Source organism: Dendrobates tinctorius, unplaced genomic scaffold (assembly GCF_039654945.1).
Source record: "Dendrobates tinctorius isolate UK_male_01 unplaced genomic scaffold, ASM3965494v1 ptg000008l, whole genome shotgun sequence".
Classification (NCBI taxonomy): Eukaryota; Metazoa; Chordata; class Amphibia; order Anura; family Dendrobatidae; genus Dendrobates; species Dendrobates tinctorius.
In genome coordinates this window covers 64,428,777-64,456,208 of record NW_027361676.1, presented here as the reverse complement: position 1 = coordinate 64,456,208, position 27,432 = coordinate 64,428,777, and the positions used below count along the sequence as shown (strand labels likewise).

Here is a 27,432-nt window from a genome sequence, read left to right as displayed (position 1 = left end):
TGAGTTGAGGAGACAGAACTGCTTTACGGGTTGCTGCTTTCTAGGAATGAAGAGCGTCAAATGCAATATTTGATCCAACCACTATTTCAGGCTGTATAATTTACTGTATTTTGCCGCACTCCACGTTACTGTCATTTATCCATGTGCTATAATGTAATGCTACATATAATAGCTAATCCACTTCCAACAATGATATGACGAAAGCTTAAATCTGAAATCAAATGAATTGCTTTGTGTGTTGAGGTAAAGAAAGTGAACCGAATGGAGAACTTATGATTTATAGAAATAGATTTTGAAGGCTTCTCAATCAAGGACAGCACATTCACACTTCATCTGCTGAAAACATGTTTACTGAGGCCTCAGAATCTGTGACCTTCCCACTGTATGATTAATGAAAATGTTCTAATTAATGTCATTTTAATAATTAGTTTTTGCATTGGCTGATCATTCTATTCTATAGTTTGCATTGTTTCGCTAAGTACCTTTCTACAAACTAACATACACCAATATTTGGTAAGGTCGTCTACAGTTCTACAGCATATCTACATTTTTTAATCCATTTAAACCCATGTAAAACTAAACAATCTGTACCAAGGATGTCAGCTGTATAAAAATGTATATCCATTTCTGTCAACGTTTGCCTGTTGACCAAGCAACATCATAGTGAATTACTTTTTTGGGCTTTGTTGGGACCTGTTGACCACCTAATATCAATGTCTATGGGGGCATCTCCATACAGCACCACCACATCTTCCCCTATTACAGATGTTGTAGGAAGAAGGATCGGGCTCTTCTATCCCAACACAATCAATCTTTCAATTCTCAGAGGAGATCAGTGACTTGAAAATGTGTCTGTTAGCGCCTTGCGTAGCGGAACACACATTCAATCACTTAAGATTCTGTATGTGTATAGTGACTGGGGGTCATTTAGTCAACAGCCATCTAAAGTGTGTGGTCAACTTCAAGAGGTTATCTTGGCATCTAATATTGGTAAACTAGACTTTGGATAGGTAGTCAATGTCAAATTGCTGGTGGTCTAACAACCAGCTTCCCCCATGATCATCTGTTTTTAGCTTTGGTGATGGTCGGATGTGAACATTGCATGGAGCTGAACAGCACAACTCTCTGTTCAATGTGTAGCGGTCACTTTCGAGAACTGCACACCAGCTCCTATTCAAGTGGGCACCAGGTGTCAGACCCCAACTAACCACCACCACCAGTAATATAAGGTGCCCAAACTTTGTAACTGCACACTATTGATGCTACTATAGCATCAGGGTGGTCTACCAGTTTCTTTAGATTTTCTTGCCCATAATATCTTTGGGCAATGTAGCCAGCACCATGTAGCTGCCATCATGTGAGATTTTAAACATTTTTTAAAATTTTAAGGGTATGTGCACACATTGCAGATTAGTGTGCAGAATTTTCTGCACAAAATCCACATCTTTTGGCAGAAAACGCATGGGAAAACACTTGCGGATTTCATGCGAAATTGATGCGGATTGTAATGTGTCTTTGGTGTGCAGATTTGTTAGGTGGTATTGGATCTGTGAATTTTCTCTCTTGTGCTTCTGGAGAAAAGAGAGAGAGAGAAAGAAAGATTTTTTTTAATGTTCCAGACTGGAAAACGCTGCTGCGGATCCACAAAAAGAATTGACATGCTGCGGAAAAAATAAGCTGCAAATCTGCAAGGATGTTTCCACAGCATGTGCACAGCAACTCTTAATTTACCATAGATTAACATTGCCTGTGCACTACACTGAGGATTTCATGCAAATTAGAGTGTCAAAAAATTCTGCGGATCCGCATCAAAATCCGCAGCATGTGCACATACCCTAAGACTACGGGCTATGATGGGTTATATCATTTTTGGAGTTGTATAGACTTTTTTCTTCTTTCAGTATCTAACCTCATTGAGAAGTCTGTGTGACTCTGATATGCATAGTTGCTTCACTAGAAGAAATGATTGCTAGTTTTTATTTTATGAGGTCAATGCCTGCCCATTACCTCTACATTTGTTCTTGATTGATCCAAAATATCCAGAAGGAATAGATGTGTTCAAAACTAAATAAATAATTAAATAAGAGCCTGAAGTATAACATCGGGGAAAACATTTGTAGTAATTAAAGGGGTGGTCCGAAACTAACATTTATTTTAATAGTAAATGTCTGCTTATTTAATGCCATATTCTAATCTCTTTTCTATTATACCTTAATTAAAAAGTCCCCATTGTTCCCTCACTACGCTATCTAACTTCCTGTTTAATGATGCATTATTTGAGAGCCCCCAGTTCATGATTGGATACTCCAGCGAGTTGTCACCTTGATGTCACTTTTGGGGGCAGAGCTGGTCTCTTATTTTGCTCTTTCTTGGAGTTATCTTCTTACACTGACAGTGCACCCTCTTACGTCTTCACTTCTCAGCAGAGCATGTGAGGGAGGGCACTGTCACTGTGCAAAAAAAAAAAGAATATTGAACAGTAAGGCTATGTGCACACGTAGCGGAACTCTCGCAGAAGTTACAGCGAGAATTCCGGAATTCCATTCCACGGGAAAAATCGCGTTTTAAATTCCAGCGATTTTCCTGTGGAAAAACTAGCGGTTTGCATCGCTTGGAGAACTGATAGACAGGTTTGTCACACTGTGACCAACTTTTTACTATTGAGGCTGCCTATGCAGCATCAGTAGTAAAAGATAAAATGTAAAAAATAATAAAAAAAATAAAAAATATTGTTATTCTCACCTTCCGGCGTCCCGCGCAGCCTTCCAGCCTCTCTCCACGCTCCCAGTCCCAGTAATCCTTTGCGCAAATGATCGCAAGACGTCACGCGAGATGTCGACGTCATTGCGTTCATTCTCGCAAAGGATTACTGGGACCGGGAGCGTGGAGAGAGGCAGAAAGGCTACGTGGGACGCCGGAAGGTGAGAATAACAATATTTTTTATTTTAATTCTATTTTTTACAGGGCTATGGTACCCAAAGCCCGGAGGACAGTCTCCTCTCCTCCAGACCGTGGGTACCATCCGCAAATGTTCTGCTTACTTTTCGCATTGTGGGCACAGCCACATGCGGGAAGTAAGTGGAACAATGCAATCCTATGGGTGTGGGATCGCTGCGATTCTGCTAAATTAATGAGCATGCTGTGTTTTTTTACCACAAAGCGATTCCACCGCAGAAGAAACGCAGCATTAGCACAGCATTGCGGAATCCCATAGGATTGCATGGCATGCTTATTTTTTGCGTTTTCGTGGCAAAATCGCACGTTTAAAACTGCTGCGAAACCGCGAAAAAACCGCGACGTGTGAACTCAGCCAAGATCCTACGGAGCATATATTGGAAATGACAACTGACACATCCTCAGTAGAGCAGGGACTAGCCCAGCCCCTGAAGTGGATGTCACCGATGACACTATGTTTCACAGTGAGGGCATAGGGTGTGGGAATGATCGCGGCCTCGGCCCCCTCGTTTCAGTATCCCAGTATGCATTATCCTCAAGCGCCATCAAAGTAAGCAAAATATAAAAAATAAAGACGCTAGATAGTGTAGTGAGGGAACCATAGGGACCTTTTAATTAAGAGATAACAGAAAAGAAATTAGATTATGACATTAAATAGAAAGACATTTAGGATTAAAATAAATATTCGTTTCGGACCAACCCTTTAAGTACAGTTTTTGTATTGTGTGTAGTCAAAATGTGAATCTTTTATATATCATTTTATCTAATAGTCTGTGTGTTTAATATTTCCAAATATCAATCTGTAACATCTGGCATTGACTTATAAGTAAGATTTATATTTCTGGCTCTCGCACAAACTAGTATAGGAGATACCTACTAGAGCAGAACCATAAAGTACAGCATGCTCTAGTAATGCAGACAGGCCTACAGGCTTTGATTTATTGATGTACAATTAGTTGCACTGAAGTTGCTTTAATTTTATGGGCTTGAGAGCAGACTTCCTCCGATCCCCGTAGGAGCTATTGCCGGGGCCACGTGATTTGGAACTGATACTGCATTTCGATTTTGAAGCAAAAACACGTCCGTGATTGCAGCCTCACAGACTAAGGGCAGTTTCACACGTGAGTGGCTCCGGTACGTGTAGTGACAGTTTTCTCACGTACCGGAGACACTGACACACGTAGACACATTCTAATGAATGTGTCTATGCAGATGTCAGCGTGTTTTCACGGACCGTGAACACGGTAACACGGGTCACACGGACCCATACAAGTCAATGGGTCCGTGTAAACACGTACCGCACACGGATGCTGTCCGTGTGCTGTCTGTGTGCGATCCGTGTGCGCTTTTAAAAGTCAAAGGGTTAACACGGACAGCATGCGGACAGCACACGGATGGTACACACGGACATACGGATAGCACACGGATGTCACACGGATGGCATACGTATGCACACGGACACACGGACACGGATAGCTCCGGTACCGGGTTTTCCGGTACCGGAATTATCTGGACGTGTGAAACTGCCCTAATGCAGGGAAGGGAGTGGCGGAGAGATCCTTTATTCCACTTGACCCTGAATGGCTGCCTCGATAGAACAAATTCAAGCTTACAGCATCTTTGTAATATTTAGTTCAGACCTGTCATTTTACCACGAGTTAGCCCGTAATTAATGCTGATTGCCCAAACCCCTACTTTGTCACATGGCTTCAGAACAGTCTGGCCTTTCTACTTCTGTGGCAGCAAAGGGATTTAAAAAGGCCCAAATGGCTTCAGAATAATGCAGAGCGAGATAATAAGAGCGAATTGTGTTCAATCAAGAAAGAAAAAAAGTCCAGGCTCAGAGAACATTTAAAGGCCAGCTTCCTAAAGCCGGGAGAGAATGACACATACACTCGGAGAAAATGTGCATTAAGTGCACGTCTTTTCCTCTAATTATCTGACTTCACTTCTCATTTTTACTGCTCGCCGGCTCACGTTACAGATTGCCTCTCATACTTCTCTACAGCGGAACCTGTTAACAGCTGTTTGACAACACATTGGAAAGGCGGCAAACTGGAAACGGAAGGACCTACGCGTGATTTACACCCATCTTATTAGGAGCTAGCCCCTTTATTATAAGGACAAAGCTATCGGATACAATTCATCCTTGATCATTTGAACCTCTCTGCGCCTACATACCGTACATGGGCAAATTCCATTTGCTTCTTTGTTGAATAGAAAGATAATATTACTGTATAGATAATGGACAGTTGCAAGCGCAGATTGAATAAAAAAGACTTTGCTAAACAGTCAGTGACAACAAGAATGCATTTGATGCTTTTGGATATTGGACAGACCTTCCCTTCCAAGTAAACTTACCCCAACGATGAAAAAATTAAAATAGTAATGGGAGTATTTTTCAGGGGCATAAAAGCATCGTACAATTTGTCCAAGCCACATTTGCACACAAATGTGTAACTTTTTGCAATTTTGCGCTTCCCTGATTCCTTTTAAAGGCTCGCTCACACAAACGTATGGATCGGATGTGTGCTATCCAATGTTTTATCGGATAGCACTCGCACCAATGCAGCATTTTTTTTTCATTCAGTGCAAATCGAATGCCACTCACCCATTTAAGTCTATAGCTGCGTGAAAAACATCGGACTGCACTTGGATGGCATTCGAGTGCAGTCTGATTTCGAAGGACTCACAGAATGGAGGAGATGGAGGGAGACCCCTCTGGACCAAAACCACAGTTAGAATCCATGTTTGGCATTTGCGTAGTGATGAGAGCTTGCTTAGTTTACATTATCCATGTCTCCAGAAGCCCAAGCTGGGCACGATCTATGGGTACTACAATGTACGGGCACTACAATGGCAGATTTGCAATTTTCACTCAGAAACATCCACTGCTGCTTGTTTCTGGCAAACACTCATGGAGTCAAATTATCACTACACCAGTAGATAAATTTTCACAGGGGTATAATTTGCAAACTCGGGTCACTTGAGGGAGGATTCTCCTTTATGGCACTTAGGGGCTCTGTATATGGAGTCCTCAACTATTCTACAAAAAATTGTTCCACAAGTGTCATAGCGCTACTTCCATTTTGAGTCTCGCAGTGTGGTTAAGCAGCACTGTACAGCCACATATGGGGTGTGGCCATGTTCAGCAGAAAGTGTGTTACAAATTTTTGTGCCATTTTTACCCATTTACCTCTGTGGCAATGCAAAATCTGGGGCTAAAACAAAACTTTTCTTGTAAAAGTGTAATTATTTTTTCTGCACTGCCCAATGGTATAAAATTCTGTGACACACCTGTGGTGCCAATATGATCACCCAGCATCCCTAGCAGAATTCATTGAAAGGTGTAGTTTGTAAAAGTGGGCCACTTATGGGAGGGTTTTGCTATTCCAACACCTCAGGGCAAGGGCTTAACCAATGTGACATGGCACCCTCAAACCATTTCAACAAAATGTGCACTACAGTACGATACTTCTTCCCTTCTGAGCATTGCACTGTGCTTCAAAAATAGTTTGTTGACCACATATAAGGTTTTGGCGTACTCAAATTTTGTAACATACTTTGTGGTCCATTTTCTCGTATTATCCCTTTTGTAAATTGAAAACTTGGGCAAAAGAAACATTTTAGTGGAAAAAATTGTATTTTTCCATTGACTCAGCTTAATTCTGTGAATCGTACAAGGGTTAGAAATGATCACTACTTGTTAGGAATCTGGGTCCTTCTATGCCTATGCTGAAACCCAGATTCTCACATTTGTCTCCAGAGGCTGTCCTTTTTCCCTGCTTCTGAGCATGCTCACGGGACGAGCTCTCATTGGAGTTCAGGAGTCAGGTGCTCAGGTCCTGCTCCTGATTTCATTGGTTCTGCTCTGGGCTCTGGAGATTTCTGGAAGGTCCCGTACGCTATAAAAAGTGCGCATGGCTGTTCTGCCATGCGCTAGTATTTTCTATACTTGCTGCTGTGTGTTTGATGATGGATGCTTGGACTGGTGACTGACTCATTAAATATCCCCCTCCTTGGTTATTACGAGTTTGTGAGTGATTGGGTCAGCCAGTAGCAGCGCTAGTGCCAGCGCGCTCAAGCTCCATCTGTTGCAGCAGCCAGCGTCCTGCTTTGCGCCTGCTATATTGCGCTTGCAGTCCGTTTTGGCGTTTGCAGTTGCGACGCCGTGCACACCTCCATGTTGTGAGTTCATTCTCTGGTTCACCAGTTGTGAGTTCTCCTTCCAGACTCCCTCTGGTGGTAACAGGAGGTAGTGAGGCTGATTTGATCGGTGGAGATCTGCCACCTGAGAATGAGGATGACGATTGGACCTCAGGAATCTCAGATTGGATTTAAGACAGCCGACGCCCTATTCAGTTGCTGTTGATTCCTTCTGGCTTGTCAGCTCTTGGTTTTCAGCTCTGTTCCAGTCATCTAAAGCTAAGTTTTTCTGCTAATGTTCACACTTGATTTTGTTGGTCTATTCATTTTTTTGTGTGTTCAGCCAGCCTCGGCTGGGGGCTGTGCTGAATTTCCACTCTTATTTATCAGTATTTTGCCAATCTGCTTTTTGTCCCTTACTAGTTTGGTCTCTTTTTGCTCTGTCTCAGAATATTTCAGAGTGTTGATATAGTGGGAGAAGTCTAGTGACTTCAGGGATAATTTTGCTATCTGAAGTGTTGGACATTATTTTGCAGGGTTTTAGGCAGATTGCAGACAGTGTCTTTCCTTTCCTCTCCTGTCTAGTTAGTTTGGGCCCCATCGTTTGCTCAGCCTATTTTCCTACCTGTGTTTGTGTTTTCATCTTGTTTCACCGTCAATACATGTGTGGGGGCTGTCTATTCCTTTGAGGGGTATTGATGCTACTCCTTTGGTGGAGAATAAACCTCAGTTTTGGACCCAGGTGATAATGCGAGTTGCCCCAGACCACCAAGAAAATTGTAAATTTTTGGTGCTGCATAATTTGCATACTATTGTTCTGGGTTTTCCTTGGTTGCAAACTCATAATCCAGCTTAGGATTGGAAATCTGGGTCTGTGGTGAGTTGGGGTTGTCAGTGTGTTCTTAGGGATGCTCCTGTTTTCTCCACCTCTCCTCAGTCTCATGATATTCCTGATTATCTAGCCGATTTTTCTGATGTATTTAGCAAATCTGTGTCTTTGCCTCCTCATTGGAGTTATAACTGTGCAATTGAGTTGATGCCTGGGTGTAAATTTCCCAAAGGTCGGCTTTTCAACTTATCAGTACCCGAACATGATGCTATGCGATCCTATATTAAGGAGTCATTGGAGAAGGGTCATATTAGACCATCCTCGTCACCTTTAGGTGCTGTTTTTTTTTTTGGTGGCCAAGAAAGATGGTTCATTAAGACCGTGTATTGATTATCGTTCCCTTAACAAGATGACGGTTAAATATCAGTACCCGTTACCTCTGATGTCTGATTTATTCTCCAGAGTTAAGAGTGCCTGCTGGTTTACTAAGCTTGACCTCACGGGGGCGTATAATCTTATTCGCATCAAGCACGGGGATGAATGGAAGACGGCGTTTAATACTCCGGAGGGACATTTTGAGTTCCTGGTGATGCCTTTTGGGCTCACTAATGCCCCTTCTGTCTTCCAGTCCTTTATGAATGATATTTTCCGTGACTTTGTGGATAAGTTTTTGATCATCTATCTGGATAATATTTTGATGTTTTCTAGTGATTAGGATTCTCATGTGGAACACGTCCGGACTGTGTTCCGGATTTTGAGGGAGAATTCCGTTTGTTAAGGGATCGAAATGCCTCTTTGGTGTACAGAGGATTTCATTTTTGGGATTTATCTTACCTCCATTGACTATTGAAATGGACCCGGCCAAGGTACAGGCCATTTATGATTGGGTTCAGCCTACTTCTTTGAAGGCCCTCCAGAAGTTTTTGGGTTTTGCTAATTTCTATCGTAAATTTATAGGTAATTTTTCTGGTATTGTCAAACCACTGACTGATCTGACCAAGAAGGGCACTGATGTGCTGAATTGGTCTCCTGAGGCTATCTCAGCATTTCAGGAGCTTAAGCAGAGATTTACTTCAGCGCCAGTTTTACGGCAACCTGATGTCTCACTTCCATTTCAGGTGGAGGTAGATGCTTCTGAGATTGGTGCAGGAGCTGTTTTGTCCCAAAAAGACCCTGTGACTTCTAAGATGAATCCCTGTGCCTTCTTTTCTCGAAAGTTCTCCCCATCTGAACACAACTATGACGTGGGGAATCGGGAATTTTTTGCCATGAAGTGGGCATTTGAGGAGTGGAGACATTGGTTGGAGGGAGCTAGACATCAAAGTTGTGGTCCTCACCGATCACAAGAATTTGATTTATCTGGAGTCGGCCAAACGCTTGAATCCTAGACAGGCTAGATGGGCCTTGTTTTTCACGTGTTTTAATTTTGTGGTCTCTTTTCTTCTGGGCACTAAGAATGTTAAGGCAGATGCCCTTTCTAGGAGTTTCTTTGCCGATTCTCTTAGTGTGACCGAGCCTACTACCATCCTAGGTGAGGGGGTGGTTCTTTCTGCCATTTCGCCCGATTTGAGACGCGCCCTGAAGGAATTTCAGGAGGATAAACCTGAGCGTTGCCCTATGGGAAAATTGTATGTTCCTGACCAGTGGAGAAAGAGAGTGATGTCTGAAATTCATTGCTCCGCATTGGCTGGTCATCCAGGTATTTTTGGTACCAGAGATTTGGTGAGTCGGTCCTTTTGGTGGCCTGCCTTATCTCGTGACGTCAGGAATTTTGTACAGTCCTGTGGGACTTGTTCTCGGTCTAAACCCTGTTCTCGTTCTAGTGGGTTGCTGATGCCCTTGCCGGTGCCCAAGAGGCCATGGACCCATATCTCAATGGATTTTATGTCTGATCTTCCTGTCTCTCAGAGAATTACTGTTATCTGGGTGATTTGTGATAGATTTTCGAAGATGGTCCATCTTGTACCACTCCCAAAGTTGCCATCTTCCGCTGAGTTGGTGCCCTTGTTTTTACAACAGGTGGTTCGGTTACATGGGATTCCTGAGAACATTGTGTCCGACAGAGGAGTCCAATTTGTTTCCAGATTCTGGAAAGCCTTTTGTTCCAATCTGGGAATTCAGTTATCCTTCTCCTCCGCGTTTCATCCCCAGACCAATGGACAGACTGAGAGAACAAACCAGACCTTGGAGTCTTATTTGAGATGTTTTATATCTGTTGATCAGGATGATTGGGTCTCATTTTTGCCCTTGGCCAAATTCGCACTGAACAATAGAGCTAGTTCTGCCACTTTGATGTCACCCTTTTTCTGTAATTTTGGGTTTCATCCTCGATTCTCTTCAGGGCAAGTGGAATCTTTGTCCAGCCCAGGTGTGGACACTGTGGTTAAGAGAATGCAACAGATATGGGACCAAGTGGTGGATAAGTTGTCACTCTCTCAGGAAAAGGCCCAGCGATTTTCCAACCGGCATAGGACCATTGGTCCCCGGTTTAAAGTGGGTGATATGGTTTGGTTGTCATCTAAGAATATTCCTATGAAGGTTGCATCTCCTAAATTTATGCCAAGATTTATTGGTCCTTATAAGATTTTGGAAATTCTTAATCCTGTTTCATTTCGATTGGCTCTTCCAGTTACGTTCAAGATCCATAACGTATTTCACAAATCTCTGTTGAAGAGGTTTGTTGAGCCAGTGGTTCCTATGACAGCACCTCCTGACCCTGTGTTGGTTGAAGGCAATGTGGAATATGAGGTAGAGAAAATATTGGATTCTCGTTTGGTTACACGGAGACTCCAGTATTTGGTCAAATGGAAGGGTTATGGTCAGGAGGATATTTCTTGGGTCTCTGCCTCTGATATTCATGCCAATAGATTGGTTCGTGCTTTTCACCTAGTCCATCCTGATCGGCCTGGTCGCGTGGATGAGGGTTCGGTGACCCCTCCTCAAGGGGGGGTACTGTTGTGAGTTCATTCTCTGGTTCACCAGTTGTGAGTTCTCCTTCCACACTCCCTCTGGTGGCAACAGGAGGTAGTGAGGCTGATTTGATCAGTGGAGATCTGCCACCTGAGGATGACGATTGGACCTCAGGAATCTCAGATTGGATTTAAGACGCCCTATTGAGTTGCTGTTGATTCTTTCTGGCTTGTCAGCTCTTGGTTTCAGCTCTGTTCCAGTCATCTAAAGCTAAGTTTTTCTGCTAATGTTCACACTTGATTTTGTTGGTCTATTCAGTTTTTTGTGTGTTCAGCCAGCCCCGGCTGGGGGCTGTGCTGAATTTCCACTCTTATTTATCAGTATTTTGCCAATTTGCTTTTTGTCCCTTACTAGTTTGGTCTCTTTTTGCTCTGTCTCAGAATATTTCAGAGTGTTGATATAGTGGGAAAAGTCTAGTAACTTCAGGGTTAATTTTGCTATCAGAAGTGTTGGATATTATTTTGTAGGGTTTTGGGCAGATTGCAGACAGTGTCTTTCCTTTCCTCTCCTGTCTAGTTAGTTTGGGCTCCATCGTTTGCTCAGCCTATTTTCCTACCTATGTTTGTGTTTTCATCTTGTTTCACAGTCAATACATGTGTGGGGGCTGTCTATTCATTTGGGGTCTTCTCTGGGGCAGTTAGTTTTCCCTTTTCTTGCTTTAGGCTTATTTAGTCCTCCGGCCATGACGAGGTGTCTAGGTTCATCGTAGGTACGCTCCATGGCTGCTGCTAGTTGTGAGGTAGTATCAGGGCTCTACAATCTGAATAGTTACCAACCTCTCTGGTTTTTCTGGGCTTAGCATGTTTAGGTTTTTTCCTCCTCGGTGACCCATTCATAACACCTCCAGTTACGGTAAGTCTATTCGGTTGTAGTGACGTTACCAAACTACTCCGGTCTCTGACTACCGTACGTGTGCCGCTATGATCCTGTGCACTTAACAGACTCAGCGTACCTTTTCTATTGTTTTTCTGTGCAGCTCTGTGTTCCTAAAACAGAGACTGCTTGGTTGCACTTGGGTGATTCAGAACCCTGTGCACACTACCGTTTAAGTGTTCTGCCTCTCTAGCAGCGGTTTCCACACCTGCTGCACGGTGGACCCCAGGCGGCGAACACGCTTTATTTAAATTTTTTTAGCATGTTCCGCCGTTCATAACACTACTCTCCTATATGAATTCTTCAAGAGGTGTAGTTTCCAAAATGGGGTCACTTGTGGGTGTTTTTGCTGTTTTGGTATGTCAGGGGCTCTTCAAATGTTAAAGTCTGTGGTCCAGAATTCAATTGGTGCTACTTCCCTTCCGGGTCCTGCCTTGCGCCCAAACAGTAGTTTTCCACATCATAGGTAATATCTGCGTACTCAGGAGAAAATGCACAACAAATTCTATGGTTCAATTTCTCCTGATACCTTTGTAAAAATGCAAAATTTGGGTCTAAATGAACATTTTTGTGGGAAAAATTAAAATGTTCATCTTTTCCTTCCATGTTGCTTTAATTCCTGTTAAGTACCTAAAAGGTTAATAAACTTCTTGAATGTGATTTTTAGCACTTTGAGGGGTGCAGTTTTTTAAAATGGTGTCAATTTTGAGTATTTTCTGTCATATAGGCCTTTCAAAGCCACTTCAAACTTGATGTGGTCCCTAAAAAAAGATTGTGAAAATTTTATTGGAAAAATGAGAAATTGCTGATAAACTTTTAAACCTGCTAACTTTCTAAAAAAATATGTTTTCAAAAATGATGTTATGTAAAGTAGACATCTGTTAAATGTTATTTATAAATTACTTTGTACAGCATGACTAACTGGTTTAAGGATAATAAAAAATGAAAGTTTGAAAACGGCAAAATTTTCTACAAATTTCTACCTAAATTTACCACTAACAAAGTACAATGTGTCACAAAAAAAAAAATCTCAGGTTGACTGGGATTCACTGAAGCATTCTAGAGTTATTACCACATAAATGGATACTGGTCTGAATTGTAAAATTTGGCCTGATCAGGAAAGTATTTGTTCCGAAGACAAAACGCATCATATCTGTAGCCGATATGCTATTTTGCGTTTGTATGTTAATGCCTGCTACCACCTGCCAAACCGTTTTTCTGTAAGCTAAAAAAAGTAAAATACCTTGCAACATGTTGTTGTGCGTTTTCCATTCACATCCTCCCTTCTGCATGTTCTGATGGCCTCCTTCTGCCCAGCTGTCAATGACTTCTTGTATCGTGACCACGCTGTCTATATACAACAGAAACAATAGCTGTGGTCACCAGTAGTTATGTCATTCAGGACTGCCCATGAAATGAAGTAGCAGGAAGGTGCCTGGCCACCACATATGCTAGGTAGGTTGGAACCGTCAATAGGGACAAAAGGGTCTGGTGGAAATGATTGAATATATTGGATGAAATCTAGGATAATAATTGCAATAAGAAATGTCAATGCCGATGTATTAAATTTAGCGTATTTTGAGAAATCCTATTAAGGTTAAACCAAGGTTGATATTCTGGGCAGTGTAAACCACCATTATCTCTATATTTTGTTTTACAACCCAATACCGGGTCCATAGCTAATTCTAATATTCATAATTGGCACTAACCCAAGGCAAAGAGTTTAAGGATCAATTACAGCATCTCAACTTAGGGAAAAGTGCACTCTCTTATCGAAAACCTGCTGTGACATCCAGCACTGATTGTCAAAAAGAGAATAATTAATATTGTTATCAAATCCAAAATGCCCCAAATGGGTGTAAATCTGCACACTGTGGAACCTATTAAATTTCTTGCATATCTCTGACTGTTCTAAAACCAACCACTTTGCCATTTAATTTAGAGAAATGTTGCGTGCCCCAGTTATGCCCTCAGGCTTCCAAACACAAGTCCGAAACGTGATTTTCAGTCCTCAGGAAAGTATTTGTAAATCATGAGTAATGAGTCTGTCTGGATTTGTTGTCAGGATGTTTCCTAATTGCTTCTGGGCTTTAGGCAAAACATTTGGACAGTTATTCGTGCTCCCAGCTAAACCAGCAATATCTGTGCATTTTCTAGTCTCTTTTATCAGCAGACGATCGTGTCTACTAGGTATATCAGGAATAATTATATAAAGGAAATCTGGGAAATAAAATCCCTTTGCTGCCAAAGGCAAATTTAAGTACTGATTTGGTTCTGGTATTTAGGTAACTGGTGGGGGGGGGGGACTGTGGGAACTATTTAACAAAATGTGTAAAATACATAAATCACAGTTGTGTCTATAGTCCTTTACATTCTTATTGAACTTGTCAGCAGGATTTCATACCCCAAAACTATTTATATACGCTTGAAGCTCTTTGAAAGACAAGTCCAGTGATACTTTTACATGGCCAGTCTGTTCCTTTGTTAGAAACCAGGGTTGAAATTAATATGTAAATGAGGATGTAGATCTGAAGCCTCTGTCACTCCAGCTCTACTCCTCACCCAATGTCTCCTCCTCCTGCTTCACTGACAGCCCCTATCCTGTGTGACTTCAGGCAAAGGAGCCATCAATCAAGGAGAAGGAGGTGGTGCTGGGTGGGGAATAGAACTGAAGTGACAGAGGCTTCAGATCTACAGCTTCATTTGTATATCAATTTAAATTGCTGATTTTTCTTTTCAGTAGTGAAGCAACATTCTGGCCTTGTAAAGTTATTGCTGGACTTTTCTTTGAAAAAGCTACACACACATACAAATAGTTTTGGGGGTGAAGTAATGCTATCAGAGTCCCTTTAAGCAACACTTTCATTCTCCTCCTGATGAATAAATGCTCTTCTATGCTACAAAGTGCAGATCTGGGACATTATATCTATTGTACCTACAGTGTGTTTGTATTTAATGTCTATTGAAAAAGTGTGACACAAGACCATAGTGCCTAACCAGAAAGGTGGTCCGATTAGATAGAACTTATAGGTATCCAGGTATGGCATGAAGAACTTCCTGTACAATACCATAGTATATCATACTGTTCATTATCTTATTAAATTGGGTCACTAATTGCTGGGGTCTCATCCCATGCACCCCAACTGATCATCTATTTGAAAGGATGCAAGACTTTATTTTGTGGCCTCTTAATAGCTTATTCGCACATCTTCACATATTTGGAACTTGAGATCTTCACAGATCAGACTCAATCAAATGAAAGTAAATGAGCTGAACTACAAGTCACAAAAAAGATGTATAGAGCTGGTCTTGTTGAACAAAGACATAATAAAGGCCCTTTTTGGTGCCAGAAGTCAGAACCCCAGCAATCTGATAATGATCACTCATCGTTATGAGTCAGAGAAAAACCCTTTACACCATTATTAAATGAATATTTCTATTGAGAGAACACCATAATATTTCCCCTTCCATGTAATAAAGTTAGCTAACGTGAATAGACATCTAGGAATCAATTGCCGCATAGACCAACTTAGAGAAAAGGAAATGTTTTTCTTAGAGGCAGACTTCGGTCCATCAAGTTTGTGTAAAGTGAACAAATTCATTAGCATATTATAATAATATTTAATAAATTGTTAAATAAATTGTATGTGGAGGTAACCCATACAATTTATTTGTACTTGGGCATCTAGAAGACACCCTCTATGATCTCCTAAACGTCATGCTGTTTTTCTATAGCTTTGAATTGCCCAAAATGTCATCAGTTATGACCAGAGAAAGTACATTTGCTTAACATTGTGCATCCATCCGATTCGGCAATTTCAATTGGCATCATGTTGACAGAGCACCGGCTTCTCTTCCACTCTGCTCTGTCGATGGGTGTAACTGCTGATGTCATGTTGATTAACAGCTTTCTTTCTGTTGCAAAACTGTGGGAAGCCGGCTGTAAAGCATCATGATGTTGTCAGTCATGCACCGCCAACAGGGCAGCCCGGAAGATTAAGAGCTGCTCTGTTGATATGAAGCAGCTGAATCACTAGCAAGAGTGGTAGTGACCACTCTGGGCCAGTGCCAGGTAGAATAGACATTTAGTTGTTAACTATTTATAATCGTTGAACTTCATTTTATGAACCAAAAAGATCAGACAGTCATATGACTTTGTAAGCTATGTGGATGTGCCCCTACTAAGTCTATGCAGATATAATTACTAAAATTATATTTCCTAAAATTGGGACATCTAAGCCCCATTCTGGGGATCACCCAGAAATGGTGAGGTTTACATTAACCCTGCCCTCTTTCGCTCTGATCACAAGATTGTAACTGTTGGCAATTATGGGTAAAGCATCAATAGTCATCCTTCCTTAAATTGGCTATACACATGAAATTAACATCAGTGAATCTCCCAATTTCGACAGAATAAGCCAATAATCTAATGTGAATAGGCACCCGATGGGGAGAAAAGGATCAGATAGATGGATTATAACTTGCCAGATCCTTTTGTTCTATTACCCTCTTTCCCCACTGATAAAATACATACGGACATTTGGAAGGCTGTACCATTGTATGATTAGTCAAAAATAATTGAAAACTTCAGTGCAACAAATTGTGGGGGCAAGAAATTACAGAAGAAGAATAAAAGATGCTCTGAAGCTTACTAAATTATACAGCACAGATCTGATGGCATTGCAATATATTAAATATATTAGAAACCAGTCAAGGTAATATATTAAATATATGAGAAACCAGTCAAGGTAACAAAACCAAACACAAGGGCAAGGCTATGGAATGTAAATGATGTATTGATATTTCATTTATTCCAAGTGCATATCAATGGGGATTCGATGTGGTTGATTTTCCTTCCATATTTTCAGCCCAAACACCCTCATGCTGACATGACGTGAGACGTGAAGGCTCCCAGTAAGCCAAAATATTGTGTTATGACATTTTCATAGCAGGTGACTGTTACACAGGGTAGGAACAAAAAAAAATGTGTCATCTGAAGACTTTTGATTTATATAGAAATGCCTATAAGCTTGTCAATAAGCTCAGTTTAAGTGAGGTTTAGAAAGATTTATTGTCTGTTCAATAGATCTGTTTGAGCTTCCCAAGTGACCTTGAGAACGTTTAAAGCACAGCTAGTTGGACGCCAAGGATTTTGCTTGAGAAAATTATATTTCCTATGGCTAACACTAAAACATCCATACATCTTTTAAAGAGCAGCTGTGTAGCAATAAATGCCCACATACAAGGGTCATTTCCTGACAGCAGCTCTGTGGTGAGCTGAGTGGAGCACCGTGACTAAACTGTAATAGTATGCTACATACACCATTACCAGGATTACTTTAAAGAGACACCATACCTAGAAATGTATGAGACAAAAAACAAAGGCATTTACTTGTATCTTACTTAGCCCGACAGCCAAAGCAGATGGCCATGTAGCCCATGTAGGCCTATTGAGGTTACATTTTTTCCTGTCCATCTCCATCTCAGCTGAGAAAAAACTTGGGGGACTTTCCTTAACCCAAGGATAATTAAGGTTTACATTTGCATCAGAGCAACCAATGTGCAAGTTGGCGCCCCTGAGGGTTCAGTCGCCACAGAGGTACTGCAACTCCTTCTGAGGTGTAGTATCCCACTCCCCAGTTAAGATGGTAACACCTAACTAGCCTCCAACACCCTCATCCAGCACAGACACTTTAGAATAGCAGAGCACCCTTTGTGGCTCCCTGCTTGGAACACGAAGAATGCTGGGTGGTGGGTGGAGTTTGGAGACACTAAGAGGGGAAAGCTGACAGGAAGTAGGATCAGATTCAGGAAGGAAAGAAAGAGAAGCAGGAGATAAGCGGGAGAGTGAAAGAGAGAGGGGAAGAAAGAAGTCAGTTGTTCGGAAGGAAGAGAGATAAGCATGGAACGTGAGGAGAGAGACTGGGGACTAGGGCCAGTGCAGAGCCCTTCCATAAGTTCAATGCGCCAAGGCCGGGCGCCGGTATCCGGGGCTGTTTGTGAAACTAAGTTTCCTGCCACAGAAACTGGAGGAATAGGAGTTGTGACCACTCTTCCCACCAAAGACTCGAAGACACAGTGGCAACCTGAGTGTGAGCTGGGACATGACGGATGGAGTCCCCCGAAGCAGGCTACAGTCACCTGTCATACGAGTGGAGTTTGAGTAACATCAAGCAGGAGGAACTTCAGTGTAACTCAGTACTGCAAGTACCTCAGATAAGCGCTAGAAAGGAGACGTTCAGAACAGGCACACGAAAGGGAGTGCTGGAAAGGTTAATTCCATCTGCCTGGGAGTTGGCTGAGCCCCTGGTCTGGAGACCGAGGCATTGAAGCGGGCACCTGTCTGTGCCAGGAATGTGAGTAAAAGAACTGGAACTGCACTCAGCTGTCTCATTGCCTTCTTCCTGCGCCAACCCACTCAGCACTGCTACATCCCTGTGCCTAACACTGCACCCTTTCCCTCAACACCTATTACTACTGTCCTGGGACTACAGCTCTACCTGTGGGGAGCTCTTACATCTTGCTGCCTTATACCATTTGTCCCAGAGGATCTGCCTGCAGCGTCAGCTTAACCCCTTCATTGCCGAGCACCACAGGTGGCAACACGAATCATCCATCTACAAACTTTATTCAGCCATGTTTCACCCCTTTTGCATGGATGTCCAGGGCCACGGACCGGGTCACCGCCACCGTGACACATCACTCTGAGACACTGGCACAGTACTGAGTAACCCCACTGCCCTGGCGGGCGATCCACAAGGAGTCCATTTTCCAATTAATCCAAATGGACAGTGTATCATGAAAACTTTATTGGGGTTTTATCAGACTTCCAGTATGTATGACGACAACAATAGTGATGCATACAGTGGGGCAAAAAAGTATTTAGTCAGTCAGCAATAGTGCAAGTTCCACCACTTAAAAAGATGAGAGGCGTCTGTAATTTACATCATAGGTAGACCTCAACTATGGGAGACAAACTGAGAAAAAAAAATCCAGAAAATCACATTGTCTGTTTTTTTTTCCTTTTATTTGCATATTATGGTGGAAAATAAGTATTTGGTCAGAAACAAGCAATCAAGATTTCTGGCTCTCACAGACCTGTAACTTCTTCTTTAAGAGTCTCCTCTTTCCTCCACTCATTACCTGTAGTAATGGCACCTGTTTAAACTTGTTATCAGTATAAAAAGACACCTGTGCACACCCTCAAACAGTCTGACTCCAAACTCCACTATGGTGAAGACCAAAGAGCTGTCAAAGGACACCAGAAACAAAATTGTAGCCCTGCACCAGGCTGGGAAGACTGAATCTGCAATAGCCAACCAGCTTGGAGTGAAGAAATCAACTGTGGGAGCAATAATTAGAAAATGGAAGACATACAAGACCACTGATAATCTCCCTCGATCTGGTGCTCCACGCAAAATCCCACCCCGTGGGGTCAGAATGATCACAAGAACGATGAGCAAAAATCCCAGAACCACGCCGGGGGACCTAGTGAATGAACTGCAGAGAGCTGTGACCAATGTAACAAGGCCTACCATAAGTAACACACTACGCCACCATGGACTCAGATCCTGCAGTGCCAGACGTGTCCCACTGCTTAAGCCTGTACATGTCCGGGCCCGTCTGAAGTTTGCTAGAGAGCATTTGGATGATCCAGAGGAGTTTTGGGAGAATGTCCTATGGTCTGATGAAACCAAACTGGAACTGTTTGGTAGAAACACAACTTGTCGTGTTTGGAGGAAAAAGAATACTGAGTTGCATCCATCAAACACCATACCTACTGTAAAGCATGGTGGTGGAAACATCATGCTTTGGGGCTGTTTCTCTGCAAAGGGGCCAGGACGACTGATCCGGGTACATGAAAGAATGAATGGGGCCATGTATCGTGAGATTTTGAGTGCAAACCTCCTTCCATCAGCAAGGGCATTGATGATGAAACGTGGCTGGGTCTTTCAACATGACAATGATCCAAAGCACACCTCCAGGGCAACGAAGGAGTGGCTTCGTAAGAAGCATTTCAAGGTCCTGGAGTGGCCTAGCCAGTCTCCAGATCTCAACCCTATAGAAAACCTTTGGAGGGAGTTGAAAGTCCGTGTTGCCAAGCGAAAAGCCAAAAACATCACTGCTCTAGAGGAGATCTGCATGGAGGAATGGGCCAACATACCAACAACAGTGTGTGGCAACCTTGTGAAGACTTACAGAAAACGTTTGACCTCTGTCATTGCCAACAAAGGATATATCACAAAGTATTGAGATGAAATTTTGTTTCTGACCAAATACTTATTTTCCACCATAATATGCAAATAAAAGGAAAAAAAAACAGACAATGTGATTTTCTGGATTTTTTTTTCTCAGTTTGTCTCCCATAGTTGAGGTCTACCTATGATGTAAATTACAGACGCCTCTCATCTTTTTAAGTGGTGGAACTTGCACTATTGCTGACTGACTAAATACTTTTTTGCCCCACTGTATTGCATTATCCTTTCTACTAAAAATACCAGAAAGTTCCATAGAAATCTCGAAACACAGTGAGAACAGCCCTAACTTGCCACATTTTAGTTTCTGGTAAAATTGTAGGGAGAGGTTTCTGCTGCGGCAACCAACCTACCAAGCAAATACAGCCATGACCTGGCCATGCACATGTTTGTTCATCAACTATTCTTCTACATATGAATTCTCAGCTTAGCCTTATTGATCTATTGAAGCTATCACTAGGATTGGTATAACCTATTGATCGTTGGAATTCCAATAGCTGAGACCACCCCACTAATCTAGAAAATTGATTTCTGCAGAGAGCTATCTGACTCCGCTGGAGGTTGAACATTTGCCACTTTGCTCCATGAGGCTGCCAGATATTGGCTGAATACACACAGCAAATTCAAACAGAGCCATACAAAGTGAGTGACTTTTTAGTGCTGAGGTCCTGGGTTCAAATCCCACCAAGGACAATATTTGCAAGGAGTTTGTATGTTCTCCCCGTGTTTGCGTGGGTTTTCTGCAGGTTCTCTGGCTTAATCCCACACTCCAAAGACATACTGATAGGGAATTTAGATATTAAGCCCCAGTGGGGACAGTGATGTATGTGATGTGCTGTGGAATATAATGGAGTTATATAAGAAATACGGTACATAATAAATAAGGATGGTTCTTGGAGAACCCCTAGCTGTTTTTTTTACCTATAAACAGAATATTTTTTTTTTATTTTATTTTATTGTCCCTTCCCCTCTTCTGGAGAGAATAGGATTTCCAGAACAGCACCCGGTTGCCCAAGAGGCAGTAATAGGTAATTGCTGTGTATGGCGTTTCTACACCTGTTGCTGCTTGGCTGTGACATCAAAGTACAAAACTGCTTCCCACAGGTTCCTGAAGTAAGCACATTGACATGACCTTACTAACATTATTAAATATTTGAAGGCAGTAATATGCCAGCCATGGTGCACTCTAAAGAGTGGTGCAGTTGGCAAAAGCAGAATGGTTTCTAAATATTTTATCACGACTGCAAAAAGCTTAGAGTGTTAATGATTTCTGCATCAATGTCATCACCGTAGGAAGTCTAGACGGTTTGATCTTTATTCTTTATGTCAGAACCTGCCGCATCTCGTTTCACATGTAGCAGGACCCGGACCTTTAAAAGAAATATGTGCTGGGCTATGTGTTAGCGAAATTCATGCTGTGATTTAGTGTGGCAGATTCATCAAAATGACTTTGACTGTGAGCCCTGACGGATGTCAGGCCTTCACTTCAGAACGCACTCACTATGCAACGATATTAGCTCTGCCACTGATTTGTACATTAATATGTTGCCCAAAATGAGAGTCTGTTAAACAAGATCACATTATGCTGCTTTTAAAAAGTGATATCAGTGCACGCAGAGATAAAAGGGGTGCACATAGCAAGCAGGCTTTATTTGGCAGAAATATTGGATTTCATGGCCGGTAAAAGAATTTCCCTCGTTTAAAATATGCATTTGACCTATTTTTATGGCAAATGACCCTTTTCAGTTTCCTATTGTTGGACAGATAAATCTGAATGTTTGCTCCCCATACAAATGCAATCACCAGCAAGTTAAAATGATACTAGGAGGTAGCTTAGGAGCTCCATAAATCCCAGAGTTACAAGATTATGGATTCCAGTGGCAAGAAGTCATTTTATAAGAATTTGTCCTTGTCCTTCCTGAGATACATCATAGATGCGGCCCTGGCTTGAATGATAAAATCTGAACATACAGAACCCTAAGGCTCAGTTATTACAAGCCTCAGAAGGCCCATTCTACATTCTATTATTCATATACAAAAATATTAATATATCTCAAAGAAGAAAACAAGGGAAGGTTTTCTCCAACCTTTTTACTGTCCGTGGAGACTATGAAGAAATCTCTTCATCCGTCTCACCCAACCTGTATAAGTAAGTATGAATGAGTATATTATGGTCTTATCTCATTTATCTCCCTCTTCCCAGAGAATAGAACAAGGGAAGGGTTTCTCTAACATTTCTACTATCAGTGGTGACGATGGAGAACAGTGGTCATCAAAATCTCAGAGAAGAGAGTAAATGAAGGTGTTCTCTAATTTTTCTACTGTTAGTGGGGGCTATGAAGAACTCACTTTGGTCACTCGGATCACCCAACCTGTACATGTAAGCATAATTGAGTATGTCATGATCTCCTCTGATATATCTTCCTCTTCTCAGAGAAAAGATACAGGGAAGGGTTTCGCTAACCGTGCTACTATCAGTGGTGACTATGAAGAACTTAAATTGGTTATCCGAATCTCAAAGAAGAGAGCCAAGGAAAGTTTACCCTAATTTTTCTACTGTTAGTGGGAACAATGAAGAACTCACAATCGTCATTCGAGTCTCAGAGAATAGATCAAAAGAAGATGTTCCCTAACCTTTCTCCTGATATGTGGAGCAATAGAAAACTTACTTTGGTCATTTGAGTCACCAAACCTATGTAAGAAAAGTACAAGTAAGTACTGTATGTATTTACACTTTTTTGCTCTCTTCTCATATATCTTTCTCTTCTAAGAGAAGAGTGGTTTTCTCTAACCTTTCTACTGTCCATGTGGACTATGAAGAACTCACAATGGTCAAAGAAGTGAAAAAAGAGAGCAAAGGAAGGTGTTCTCTAACCTTTCTACTGTGTGTGAAAACTATGAAAAACTCACAATGGTCATGCAAGTCTTAGAAAAGAGAGCAAAGGAAGGTGTTCGCTAACCTTTCTACTGTCTGTGGAGACTATGAAGAATTCACAATGATCATCCAGTTCTTAGAAAAGAGAGCAAAGAAAGGTATTCTCTAACCTTTCTACTGTCAGTGGAGACTAGAAAGAACTCACAATGGTTATCCAAGTCTCAGAGAAGAGAGCAAAGAAAGTTGTTCTCTAGTCCTCCTACTGTTAGTGGGTACTATGAAGAACTCACTTTGGTCATCCCAGTAACAGAACCTGTATATACAACTATAAATAAATATATATATAAATATATATATATATATATATATGCATATATATATATAGTGGGTACGTGCATGTCAGACCAAATGAGAATCATGAGGTCAAAGGAACTGGTCAAGGAGCTCAGAGACAGAATTGTGGCAAGGCACAGATCTGGCCAATGTTACAAAAGAATTTCTGCGGTACTCAAGGTTTCTAAGAGCAGAGTTGCCTCCATAATCCTTAATTTGAAGACATTTGGGACCACCAGAAGTCTTTCTAGACCTGGCCATCCAGCCAAACTGAGCAATTATGGGAGAAAGGCCTTGGTGAAAGAAGTAAAGAAGAACCCCATGATCACTGTGGCTTTGCTCCTCATATGCAGTAGGGAAATGGGAGAAAGTTCCACAAGGTCAACTATCACTGCAACCCTCCACCAGTTAGGCCTTTATGGCAGAGTGGTCCGACGCAAGCCTCTCCTCAGGGCCAGATGAATGAGAGCCTGCATAGCGTTTGCTAAACAACACATGAAGGACTCCCACACTACGAGAAATAAGATTCTCTGGTCTGATGAGCTGAAGATAGAACTTTTTGGTGATAATGCTAAGCGGTATGTGTGGAGAAAACCAGGCACTGCTCATCACCTGCCCAATACAATCCCAGCAGTTAAACATGGTGGTGGCAGCATCATGTTATGGGGGTGTTTTTTAGCTGCAGGGACAGGATGATTGGCTGCAATTAATGGAAATATGAATGCGGCCAAGTACAGAGATATCCTGGATGAAAACTTCTTCCAGAGTCCTCTTGACCTCAGATTTGGACGAAGTTTCACCTTCCAACAAGACAATGACCCTAAGCACACAGCTAAAATAACAAAGTAGTGGCTTCAGAACAACTCAGTGACCATTCTTAACTGGACCAGCCAGAGCCCTGACCTAAACCCAATTGAGCATCTCTGGAGAGACCTGAAAATGTCTGTCCACAAACGGTCACCATCCAACCTGACAGAACTGGAGAGGATCTGCAAGGAAGAATGGCAGAGGATCCCCAAATCCAGGTGTGAAAACTTGTTGCATGATTCCCAAGAAGACTCATGGCTGTACTAGCTCAATAGGGTGCTTCTATTTAATACGGAGCAAAGGGTCTGAATACTTATGACCATGTGATATTTCATTTTTTCTTTTTTAATAAATTTGTAAAAATATCTAAATTTCTGTTTTTTTTCAGTCAAGATGGGGTGCAGAGAATGAGAAATGAGAAAAAAATGAACTTATTTGAATTTACCAAATGGCTGCAATGAAGCAAAGAGTGAAAAATTTAAAGTGGTCTGAATACTTTCCGTACCCACTGTATACAGTCATGGCCAAAAGTATTGACACCCCTGCAATTCTGTCAGATAATACTCAGCTTCTTCCTGAAAATGATTGCAAACACAAATTCTTTGGTATTATTATCTTCATTTAATTTGTCTTAAATGAAAAAACACAAAAAGAATTGTCCTAAAGCCAAATTGGATATAATTCCACACCAAACATAACAAAGAGGGTGGACAAAAGTATTGGCACTGTTCGAAAAATCATGTGATGCTTCTCTAATTTGTGTAATTAACAGCACCTATAACTTATCTGTGGCACCTAACAGGTGTTGGCAATAACTAAATCACACTTGCAGCCAGTTGACATGGATTAAAGTTGACTCAACCTCTGTCCTGTGTCCTTGTGTGTACCACATTGAGCATGGAGAAAAGAAAGAAGACCAAAGAACTGTCTGAGGACTTGAGAAACTAAATTGTGTGGAAGCATGAACAATATCAAGGCTACAAGTCCATCTCCAAAGACCTGAATGTTCCTGTGTCTACCGTGCGCAGTGTCATCAAGAAGTTTAAAGCCCATGGCACTGTGGCTAACCTCTCTAGATGTGCCAGAAAAGAAAAATTGACAAGAGATTTCAATGCAAGATTGTGCGGATGTTGGATAAAGAACCTCCACTAACATCCAAACAAGTTCAAGCTGCCCTGCAGTCCGAGGGTACAACGGTGTCAACCCGTACTATCCGTCGGCATCTGAATGAAAAGGGACTGTATGGTAGGAGACCCAGGAAGACTCCACTTCTTACCCCGAGACATAAAAAAGCCAGGCTGGAGTTTGCCAAAACTTACCTGAAAAAGCCTAAAACATTTTGGAAGAATGTTCTCTGGTCAGATGAGACAAAAGTAGAGCTTTTAGGGCAAAAGCATCAACATAGAGTTTACAGGAGAAAAAAGAGGCATTCAAAGAAAAGTACACGGTCCCTACAGTCAAACTTGGCGGAGGTTCCCTGATGTTTTGGGGATGCTTTGCTGCCTCTGGCACTGGACTGCTTGACCGTGTGCATGGCATTATGAAGTCAGAAGACTACCAACAAATTTTGCAGCATAATTTAGGGCCTAGTGTGAGAAAGCTGGGTCTACCTCAGAGGTCATGGGTCTTCCAGCAGGACAATAACCCAAAACACACTTCAAAAAGCACTAGAAAATGGTTTGAGAGAAAGCACTGGAGACTTCTAAGGTGGCCAGCAATGAGTCCAGACCTGAATCCCATAGAACACCTGTGGAGAGATCTAAAAATGGCAGTTTGGAGAAGGCACCCTTCAAATATCAGGGACCTGGAGTAGTTTGCCAAAGAAGAATGGTCTAAAATTCCAGCAGAGCATTGTAAGAAACTCATTGATGGTTACCGGAAGCAGTTGGTCGCAGTTATTTTGGCTAAAGGTTGTGCAACCAAGTATTAGGCTGAGGGTGCCAATACTTTTGTCCGGCCCATTTTTGGAGTTTTGTGTGAAATGATCAATGTTTTGCTTTTTTCTTCATTCTCTTTTGTGTTTTTTCATTTAAGACAAATTAAATGAAGATAATAATACCAAAGAATTTGTGTTTGCAATCATTTTCAGGAAGAAACTGAATATTATCTGACAGAATTGCAGGGGTGTCAATACTTTTGGCCATGACTGTATATATATATATATATACATACACTTCTCTGTTCTCATCTCATGTCTCTCCCTATGCTCAGAGAATAGAACAAGGAAAGGTTTATTCTACACTTCTACTGTCGGTGGGGACTATGAATAACTCACTTTGGTCATCAGAGTCACATAACCTGTGTAGGTAAGTATACACAAGTATATACATTGTACACTTTTCTATTCACCACTCATATATCCCTCTCTTCATTATACCTGCCATCCACCATAATCATGTTTACGACTTTAATTTGTACAAATGAGTAAAGCATTCCTACGCATGCAGGCATATAAGTAAAAATGTCCACATGACTGCGCAGTTAGGCCCTGTTCACATCATGTTTTTTCTTGATTATCAGCTGGTATGCTGGAAAAAAAAATTCTGTTTTAATTAATTTGTTTTATTGAAAAGTTTTTCATTCATACGAAACCATACAAAACACCCACGCACATAAGAATAAAGTCCAGCTCCAATTATCATAAACTCATATAGTCTTGTAACGATCACAATTTCTCCAAAATCTACTACAATTTACATTATAGGATTACAAGTCTTCCTAGCTATCATTATTTTGATTATTTCAATATGATAAGTACCCCTCCCTCTAAAGGAAAAACGCCTGATATACACACTAACTATGTCCATAAATTTTAATTGTCAGAGACAGGCTTAAAGCATGTCCTTTTGGGCACCCATCTGTAAGAGTGCTGTAACAATAGTGTTATGGAATGAGGGGTAGACTATATTATTTAATTGTGCCGAGTACAGAAAATAACTTAAAAGTGACGGTTACTTTACATGAAGAATACGTGATGAGCATCAATAGCTGTTCATGACACAGACATTTGTGATAAATTCTGTTTAATCTCTACAGATGTAGCAAGCTCTACGCTAACGGCTGCAATGTGACCCGGATTCGGGAGTTGCTTGGTGTGGTTATACTTTATAAAGAAGTTTGCCAGAAATGCATTTTTCACTTACCCCGTTGCATTTTGCTTTAAAAAATCAATGCAAATACTGTGATACTGCATAGCCAACTATATTAATAGAACGGTGTGTCAGCGGTCAAGTTAATGAGAACCTGACAACTGATACATGCGGACCGATCAACAGGCAGCATGTACCAGACATTGGCTGTTCAACCTCAGGCAGGTATGTTTGAAATGCTATGGCCGCCTAGGACCAAGACTCTCAGGAGACTAGTAGGACAGGTGAGGCCCCGGTGGT

At 41.6% G+C, this 27,432-nt stretch overlaps 1 protein-coding gene across 9 annotated transcripts in view; it reads right to left on the bottom strand.

Moving 5' to 3' along the window:
• Positions 1-27,432, bottom strand: part of TENM3 (teneurin transmembrane protein 3) — a 1,679,324-nt gene that overhangs the window by 879,755 nt on the left and 772,137 nt on the right. For 8 of the 9 annotated variants that reach the window (XM_073577886.1, XM_073577891.1, XM_073577894.1 and 5 more), the window contains exon 5: positions 13,017-13,124. The exons of the other annotated variant lie outside the window; for it this stretch is intronic. In XM_073577886.1, coding sequence (XP_073433987.1) covers positions 13,017-13,124 — 108 coding nt within the window. The remainder of the gene's footprint in view (positions 1-13,016; positions 13,125-27,432) is intronic. 9 annotated transcript variants of the gene reach the window in all.